Genomic DNA, 10,411 nt, shown 5'->3' with positions numbered 1-10,411 from the left:
CTGTTCAGTAACGCTGGTTCTTCTCTCAGTCTCTGCTGGGTAAATCACAGAAGACTCCGGATGAGAAACAGACCGCTTCAGAAACACTGTCGACTCTTCCTCGTGAAAGCGGCTGTAGAAACACGAGGCTCTGATTAAACTTCCTGTTTGTGAAGAGAAGCCACTTCCTGGTGCAATATTCCTAGCTTCCTCTGGACATTGATGAACTGGTTTAAAGTTAATTGTTTATTCTGTGGACTGATTTATTTCAGGTGCCTTTTGTGATTTATATTTTGAGGTTGAAGCCGATTGTGAATCATTTCGAGCTTGATGGAGATGAAACTGTGAGTCTGGGATGTCACAGAAGATCTTCAGATGGAACCGAAATGGGCTTTTATTTTGTATATAACTTTGTGAAGCAGGTCTTAACAGAAACGGTCTGATTACCTGATTCATGTTCTTTCATTTTCATTTGCTCTAAAGCTTGTACTGTACTGAAGCATCCTTCAGTCTGAAGATGTTTTAATTGAAACGAGACACTGGACAAACACACACACACACACACACATGCGCTGTAACATCCTCGATTAATACACTGTGTGTCAAAGACCTCTGCTGCATTCAATAAAGTCTCATATTTTCACATTTTACTGATTTTATTAAATTATTTGTTTTAATTTAATAGTTAAGTTGATCAGGATGAGTGTGTGTCTTCATCAGGTTTGTAGAAATGTAGCACTGCATCAGTGTCTCATCAATGGATGCTCTGCAGTGAATGGGTGCCGTCAGAATGAGAGTCTGATAAAAACATCACAATAATCCACAGCACTCCAGTCCATCAGTGAACATCTGGAGAAGACAAAACCTGAAACACATCCAGCATTAAGATGATTTTAACTCAAACACATAGAGTCTATAATCCATAATAACACTTCCTCCAGTGAAAAAGTGTTCTGGTCTGAATCAGGAGAGAAATCTGCACAGATCAAGCAGCGTTTAAACAGATCTAAACTAATCTGTGAGAAACAACAGCAGATGCTCTTTTCCACTGGAGGAAGTGTTATTCTGGATTATTAATTTATGTTTGAGGATGAAGGATCGTCTGATAATATAATGTTCAAAGTCTCATTATGACTCACTCCTCGCCGTCTGCTGTTTGGCTCACAATAGTTCGACTCTGGATCCTGGGAACGTCTGGCTGTATTCCCTGAAATCTGCCCGGTGATCCCAGAAACACACACACACACACACACACACACACACACTCTTTTGTCATAGGTGGAATGTGTTGCTATGGAATTCCGGCCAATGGAATGCTGTTCCCGGGAGTCCAGAACGAGTCGCTGGACAAAGGCCTTCATTCGCTGCTTTTCTCTTCAGCTGCTCTGAGTCTGGACGCTTCAGGAGAGACACACACCGGATCAGACACTGAAACACCAGAGATCAGGATCATCTCCGTCTGTCCTCGAGCGCGAGGATGAGGCGTCTTCTGATGTGTTCTTGATCTGTTTATACCTGGTTATATTATCTGATGAACTGCATAAAAAACTCTTTCTCTGAATCTCTTTAGTCTCGAAACATCTTTAGGCCTAAATCTAGGATTTATATTTTTGAATTGCATATAAAATTTGGATTACAAATCAGTAAACTTAATAGGAAGCATATTTCTGCTATCAAAACTGGATTTATTGATGATAAATATGTAAAGCAAGTCATGGTTATGATTATTACTGAAACCTGACCTGTCTTTATTTATGACAGACAAATATGCATCACATTATGTTTATCAGTTTATGTTAAAACTGTAGTACAATTGCGTGGAAATTTAAAAACACATTTTGGCTAAATGTTTTATCAGTGAGTCTAGATACACAATTTTATTAACTGAAGTATATATGTTGAATAAGGTATTCGATTTGCTAAAGAGCTAAAAATTATCCGAATAGATAAACTTTAAAATACTGCTATTTATTTTATTTAATCAGTTTAATTTTCTTTTAATTACGTATTTCTGGAAGTATTACTTTTTTTATATATATATTACAATTAGTAAGTGAACAATCTCATTAATTATACAGTTTTTATATGATTCAAATATATTCTCCAAACTCTTGATATCTAGTTTACGCAAAATATAACTTTGTTATTACAAATTAAGGCATTTTTAACAAAGATGAACCATGGAAAAAAGTGTGTTTATAGTGGAAGCCCTATTAAACTTCTTCTATATCTTTATTTCTAAGAGTGTAGGACCGTGGGATATAGGAACATCATCTCACCTCACAAAGATGAAGATATATGCTGTTATTAAACACATAAAGGCCTCATATGAGACTCCTGAGCGCTGTAAACAGGAGACACTGAGTCTCAACTCGATGAATGTGCTGTTTTGGGATTCTCGAAGTGTTCTTCACACAATTCTGGCCTGAACTGAGCATTAACAGTGATGTGTGCTGCTGTGTGTCATGGTTCAGCATGATTTCATCTCAGTGTTAGTGTTAGACTGACATCTGCTGCTGGTGAAGATGCTGCACTGACTCAGAAGCGCCGCCAGGGGCGCCAGTGCGCGCAGATCCACCGCGCATGCGCACTGCCCATTCATCAAAAGAAACACATTTATAACACTGTATAATGTCATTAATGTATATTGCTTAAAATAAAAACTTTTTCCCGATGGTGATAACTGCTGTCATATTTTCTGGAAAGGGTTAAAGGTTTTATCACTTACAAAAATGCATTTGTATCTATTTTAAAACTTTGTCTACGACCTGTAAATAAATAAATATAATTTATAAATTAGCCTGAATAAATAAACATATAATTAATAAACCAAACAAAGATAAGTAGAAATGAAAAAAAAAGGTCAGTATTAATCATTGTTTAAATTAATTGAACAACTATTTATATATAAAATATAATGTGTGCATTATTATAGTTTGCACACACAAGCCCACACTAAATTAATAATTAGTTAAAGATGATTTCAAATAAATACACAATAAGGAAAAAAAGCTAGTAAATAATTGTTTGTACAAGCTGACAGTAGGCCTTCAAGAGTAATAATTCATGTTGTCCTGCACACATCATGTGATGATAAAACACCAGAATACTGCACTGAATGAGTGAGTACTTTTGAGTATTTTGGCCCTAAATAAATGAATCATCTTCTGTCTGCAGAGCGATGATGATGATGATGATGATGATGACGTGCTGTATGTGCTGAATGTGAGCTACGTGACTTTAAGGAGAACATATATAAAGCCAATTACATCTCTTGACCTTTGAACCCTGATCAGCAGATCTGCAGTGAAGCCAATGAAACATGATTTACGTGACACTGGACATGAATATTATTTTGCCAAGTATTAATCCATACAGTCTGTGATACCGTCTGTTAATTAGTGTTTAAAAAAAACAACAGAAACTCAAGAACAGAACAATGAGGTAAAGGAAAAGATATTCAATAACAGCAAGAAAAAAAAATGTGAGAAGATAAAAAAAACAAAAAACAAACATTTCCTCTGTATTTGTTCAAATTATGTAAAGTGTAGCAGTAGCAGTTGAGAACATGAGGATTAAATATTATGATGGCTTCATATGGTGCTCCACTGTATTGCTGTCTTACATTTACACAAAATAATAACACATTAGGAATTTGACATTATTAAACTGAAGAAATGTTAAGGTCACACTTTATTTTAAGGAGTCTTTGTTACAGTGTAATTATACATTTAATTACTGAGTTACATGTAATTACTATAGGGTTAGGGTTACTTGCATGTAATTATGCGTACTTTGTAAAGTGTAGGATGCAGTATGCACGTTAAATAACGTGTTAATAAAATATAATAATGTAATAAAATATACATACAATGAATACTTATAGATAGTATTTTGCACTTGTATTTAAAGATGAGTCTTCTCTAAACTTTCTCTGTCAATAGCATGACCTTCACTTTCTCAGATGTGCGTAAATAAGGTGCTAAAACATCATAACACCTTCACTTCTCAGCTGAGTCTCAGTGCAGAACTCGAGTCGCTTCCTCTCAGTAATTTTCCACTCGATGAACAAACGCGAACAATCACGCGTACTATAGCGAAGGATCAGCTCATGAATATTAATGACGCAAGCGCGCTTTCGTTCATTCGAGCGAACCGATTCGCTAAAACCGTTAACTTTTGAATATTAATCAATCACGTGACCGAAGCACGCGCCTTCGCCGTAGTAGCGCGGACGGCGTTTAGTCGCGTCTCCGCCTCCGCGCTGCTCACTTTCTGCCGACTGCAGTCGAGCACACACAGCCGCCGTGAACTCTTCCGAGGCCGGATGGTAAAATCCAACCTCCAGCGGATCCTAAACAGTCATTGCTTTGCCCGCGAGAAAGAAGGAAATAAACCGTGTGAGACTAGCAACATCATGGAGGCACTCAGTAACAGTATTAACGACATGATGGGGAGGTGAGAGTCCTTTAACAACAAATATAACCGTTAGCATAAGCAGAACACTCTTTATACAACTATATAAAGTCATAATAGTGCGGGAGGCTGGGGTTAATTAACGAGCGGGGAGTTTTAATCGCGAGTTATTTTCTCTCTGGGCCTGATAGGCCAATGCTAATATTAGCAGCCTTTTTTCCATCACGTTCAACATTTGCGACAGCAGTTTTTGTCAGCTAACACGCAGCACATTATATTTTTAGGGGGTTAAAGGTGTTGGAAACCCTGATTTGTTATCCGTGTGATCTTCAGATGTTACACTTTAATCCATCTGAGTGAAATCATGTGCTAGCATCTGTGGCCTAAACAGATGTGGCCCTTTAAACTCACATCTACACATCTGATTATTCTCTGATTTTACACCCAGCGATATACGACAATTTTTTCGCTTTTCACGAAATCATTAACGCTCTTATTGTGTTGATTTCGTTCTAAAGTCGCTTTGTTGTGCGCTGTGACGTCGAAGCCTCGTTTTCACGAGCACGTAACACAAGTCGTCCTGACGTCACCAGCCTCGGGCTTTTGATCGCGCCGCGTGTTTTTAGTTTTTAAATATTAGTGTTGGTTATTTTATATTGATTTTTATTTTACAGTATTTTGTGTTGAAATTGGATGATAACATTATGTCCATGACGGCGTTGAATTTGTTGTAAAAATTTCTAAATATCTATTTGAACAAACCATGAAAAATGACAAAATTTGCCAATAATAATTATATGTCCCACCTAATCTATTCTTTAAAGAAGTATTTAGAAATTAATAAACGTAACACAACAACAACAAAACGCCTCTAATGTTGTCCAGCCACATGGCATTTTTTAAATATTTAGTTCCTGTTACCAGGGTTATTATCAGTAAATGAAACTAAAACCAAAAACTAGATTCAAGGAAACATTTCTCAGCTTGATTTACTAAAAATATAAATCTCAAATAAAGTTAATGGACTAAATACACACAAAAATGAGAAGACATAAAATTACTTTTAAAATAAAGTGTAAAATATAAATAAAAACTATATTTTAGTGATATGTACGTTTTGAGTTGTAATGTTTTCAATCAAATCTTTTTTCCTTGGTGTATTTTGATAATGTATGTTTGTATTACTGATTTAATTTTTTGTGTACTCTCTACTATTACTGCGTGTTATTTGATTATTTTCATCTAATTTATTTAGATTAATTTTCTTTATGCAGTTTTTTGTTTTATTTGAAGAAAACGATACCCATATAAAGTAGCAGGCTCTTTACAAACAGCACAAAGTCTTAAAGTCCTGAGAGATAGCTGTTTTTGATGTCTGATGTGTGTGTAGGTGTTCTGGTGGTGGGTCAGTGCGTCACGGCTGACTGACTTCCTCTGGTGCGCATCAGATGTGTGTGTGTGTGTGTGTGTGTGTGTCTGATGTGTCTCTCTCTCTCTCTCTCAGTCTGTCGCTGTGCTGTAGTAGTTCCACTGGTCCGGGGCCTCTGTGGTGTTCCTGATGTCCCTCACCCACCTCTGAAGATCCCAGGTGGGCGAGGGAATGGAGCACGGGATCACGCATCCACCGCAGCACCACCACCACAGCAGCAGCTGTACTCCGTGAGTATCTGCACACTATAAAACTACACACTGCATAATGCGCTCTTCTAATGTCGTAATGTAATATTAATATCCTGCATCACCGCTCCACACTACACCGTACCCAGCGGGAGCCGTCGTGGTCCAGCGGCTGAGGGTGAGAACACACTGTCAGATGATCTTCTGAGAATGTAGATGTCCTCTGAAGGGTTCGGCGTTCTCAGAAACACTCAGATCTCTGTAAACATCAGTGTGTTTTGTGTTTTAAAAATCAGACCTTCAGCACACTGTCAGCAGGCCGGCGTGTTGTGTTGCGTCAGACGTGTCATATCCTGTCATGAGACACACACACACACACACACACGTCTAACTCTGCATGTTCAGCAGGTTCACACGCTTTCTCTGACCTCTTTACATCACACACTGTTCATTTGGCAGGAGTGATTTAATGTCCATATATATGTTTTTTATTTTTTTTAAACCAGTATAAACCAGTTTTGAACAGAAAACGGCTGTGTAATAGGAACTTGTGTATTTGAGGTGCTTTTTTTTTTATTAGACTAAATAAATACATTTAAAAGTGTTTTGTTTCTAGGAAGTTGTTTTATTTATAGCGCTGTCAAATGATTTTAGTCGCATCCCAAATAAGTTTTTGTTTACATAATGTGTGTATACTGAGTATATTTAAGAGAACTATTGCTTCTGATTGGCTCCTCAGGACAGGAAGTTGACTGTGACCGAAGAGCCCGCTGGCGCCGGTCGCCCCCGGATACTGCACTTCCAGAGCCGGCCCACCGTTTCCCGGGTGATCCAATGGGAGGCGGTGCTTCGAGGCCCCGCCCTGTTTGTGGAGCTTCCCTGCGAACCGTTTGCAGAGGGCAGCAAAGAGAGGTGTGCACCTAGCAACTACACGACACCATAGCAACACCTTGACAACCACCCACAACATCGGGGGCCACAGGGGGGCGCTGGGTGTCCATGGAAACGTTTGGGGGGGGGCTTAAATGTAAAATGAAAGGTTTAATTAAAAGATTAAAATGATAAAATATATAGGAAAGTTAAATACATATGATTAAAAATAAAGTATTACTTGGTTAAAAAAAGAGAGAGATTTAAATAAAATAGAAAAATGTGATAATACAATAATACAAATTAGACTGAATTAATAAACTAATTTTGATTAAAATGTAAATATAAGATTTAAATACAAAAAAAAAACATGAGAATTTAAATGTATAATAGTAGAGAGATCTGAAACAAATGACTTTCAAATAAATAAGAAATAGAGTAAACCAAGTCCAATAAAAAATATATTAAAAGAGAAAACAGAAATAAAGAGATACAGAAATAAAATATGGATTAAAACATTACAAAAATGTCAATAAAATGAGATTATAATAATTTTACAAAATGGGATTGAAAATAATAAAAATGTTGGCAATAAATAAATTTGTGTGTGTATATATATATATATATATATATATATATATATATATATATATATATACATACCTGCCGTATTTTCCGGACTAAGCTCATAGTTTGGCTGGTCCTGCGACTTACAGTCAGGTGCGACTTCAAAATTAATTTGACAAGAACCAAGAGTTCACATTACAGTCTCCAGCCGCGAGAGGGCGCTCTATGCTGCTCAGTTCTCCTGTGGTCTACACTGAAAACATAGAGCGCACTCTAGTGGCTGGAGACGGTAATGTTTTAACTTGGTTCTAAATAAATGCAACTTATGTTTTTTTTTTCTTCATCATGATGTATTTTTGGATACGGTATATATATGTGCATGCGCAAATTAGACTAATTGTGTTTAGCTGATGTCCCTGTGATTGAATGGTTCTGGATGTTAGAGGACACTGAGAGCGTCTCAGATCTGTGTTAATGAGGAAGTGTGTGTGTGTGTTTCAGCTTCGTCTCTCTGCTGGAGTTTGCTGAAGAACATCTGAAGGTCGTCAGTGTGTTCGTCTGCTTCTATAAGAACAGAGACGACCGAGGTACGTCAGACTGCTCAGACCTCGTGTGTGTGTGTGTGTGTGTGTGTGTGTGTGTGTGCTCCACTGATCTCTCTCTGTGTGTGTGTGCTGCTCTGACCTGTGTGTGTGTTCCTCTCTTGTAGTGAAACTGATGCGTACGTTCAGCTTCCTGGGCTTTGAGATGGTGAAACCGGGCCACGCTCTGGTCCCCGCTCGACCTGACGTTCTCTTCATGGCCTACAACTTTGACAGGGATTCCTCGGATGAAGACTAGCCTCCTCTCATTCCTCTGAGACGCTCTCCGTCTGCAGCGTGTGGACCGCTCGGACCGTCTACAGGCTTCAGACGGAGCACACCGTCCAGACCGTGCTGTTCTCCGCTTGCTTTCAACGCCCTTGGTTTGATTTCCTGCAGTCTACAAAAGCTCATTTCTATGTTTTTGGATGTTCTGCTCTTCAAGGTTAATAAGTGTACTCTGTTTTGGCGCACAAGTTTTGTACTTCACATACTTAAAGTCATTCTTTAGTGTAATCAACTGTGCTATTTTAACTGTGAATATGACCTAAAATGTGCTTTAAACACACTATATAACTGTATTTAGTCACTATTTATAGTGCACTAGTGAATGAAAGATGGGTGACTAAATGCTTTTCTTCTAATTCGGAGAGAGTTTGTTAAAAGCACAGTTTAGTTCTTATTCCTGACGTCCCTGAACAGCACAGTTGAGTACACACACCGCAAAAAAGGATTTTCTTTCTTAGTATATTTCTTGTTTTTTTAGTATAAATATCTGTAAGTTCTTGAATCCGGATGCATTTACTTGAAGTAAAATGACTCAAGATATTTTGTCTTGTTTTCTGAAAATATTATCCAGATTAGGTTAGTTTCTGCCTAAAACGAGCAAAAATATCCACCGATGGAGTAAGAAAAATCCTCTTAAATCAAAGGCCAAACGAGGTTATTTTTCTGACCCCATTGGTAAGGTTTTTCTCCTCTGTTTGACGTTTATGGTCAGTTTTTACCTCGGAGTGTGTTTGTTTGTTACACATGTTCTGGACTGATGAATCGGGAGCATGTGATTGATTGATTTCTCTCTGAATGTGGTACAAACCCTGAAGTCGAGGCGTCCGAAGCGCTCTTCTCCAGCGGTCCTGTCCTGATTGTGTACATCAGAAGTGTGTTTAGTCTTTCACTCTTATACTCGCGTTCCTCTCCATACTTCAATTTATTTTCCACATCGTTTTGAGCCTCTTTCTTCTCTGTAGTGGTACATTATACAGCTTCTGTGATAATAAAACCATTATTTAAAGACAGACATGAGTTGTGTACTTTTTATAATTTCTTTTAAATGTTTCATTTTCTATCATGTACAAAAAATTCTCATTTGCATATGTAAGCTCTTGATTTCAGTTGATTTTTACTTTTATTAATTCTCTTTAATGTCTTGTTATAGCACTTACAGCAGTTTCTTAATGCAAGATATTTATTAATTGAATCTAAATTGAATTACTGTAATTTATTTACTACTTAAGGTGTTTATTCATTTGTTGTTACAGATGCCAGGTAAATGCACAAGGTTTATTTTTAGAAATTAAATTTGATTGTCTTGATCTTTTGGCATGTAAGAGGTGTTTGTACCATTAAAACGTCCTGCGAAGAATTTAAGCCACAAAAACTGCTTGTTTGGGGCCGAGGGGCCAGGTGACGTCATCGGAGTATAAACATTTACATAAACACGCCTCCGGAGCAATACGTCGACGTATGCCCCGCCCACCAGCGTAGTATTTTTATTTTTAGTGCTAAAAACGTTATTAACATAAGTAATCTCAAGGAACACCTACACATACTCTTCAGACTGGCAAGGCAGCAGAGTAGAGTCTCAAAAGACATTTTCCTCCATTCAGTTACGATGATAAACACCAAAAAAAAAAACCTTCCTGATTCTGAGATCAATACAGGTTATGAATGTTGCTTTTTATTCACTGAATTATCACCTTTCAGCAATTCAGTGATAAATTAATAAAACGACATGAACATTATGGAAAACAATCAATTACAAAATAATACGATAATAGATCATTGTTAATTATTATTTTTAATAATATAAATGTATTATACGGTTTATAAATAACCTATATTTAATTATTAAGTAATATATTATTATTTTTATATATTTAAATAATTATATAGTTATTTTAACGATTAATATGATTAATAAATAAGTAATAATTGTAATAATGTTGACATCGAGAAGAACAGCTGTTTAATATAGTTTAAGGGTTAAAATAGTTAAGCATTTATAGATAACTCGGAAAGATTAATTATCAAGTCCATGTATTACAATCTAATTATAATATAATTACTGAGGCTGGTTCCTTGTATCACAAAGAACAAAA

General features: G+C 36.9%; 1 protein-coding gene across 1 annotated transcript; it reads left to right on the top strand.

Moving 5' to 3' along the window:
* Window positions 1–4,223: 4,223 nt before the first annotated feature.
* On the top strand, window positions 4,224–9,328 carry LOC113081157 (ornithine decarboxylase antizyme 2-like). Its single transcript, XM_026253206.1, is given in 6 exon segments — window positions 4,224–4,437; window positions 5,900–5,951; window positions 5,953–6,054; window positions 6,752–6,924; window positions 7,951–8,036; window positions 8,159–9,328. Coding segments are annotated over 6 exon segments (675 nt in total). The 5' UTR covers window positions 4,224–4,306; the 3' UTR covers window positions 8,290–9,328.
* Window positions 9,329–10,411: the final 1,083 nt, after the last annotated feature.

This window comes from Carassius auratus, unplaced genomic scaffold (assembly GCF_003368295.1).
Source record: "Carassius auratus strain Wakin unplaced genomic scaffold, ASM336829v1 scaf_tig00033244, whole genome shotgun sequence".
Classification (NCBI taxonomy): Eukaryota; Metazoa; Chordata; class Actinopteri; order Cypriniformes; family Cyprinidae; genus Carassius; species Carassius auratus.
Note: the sequence above shows the minus strand (reverse complement) of the source record. Positions and strands in the feature narration are given on the sequence as shown.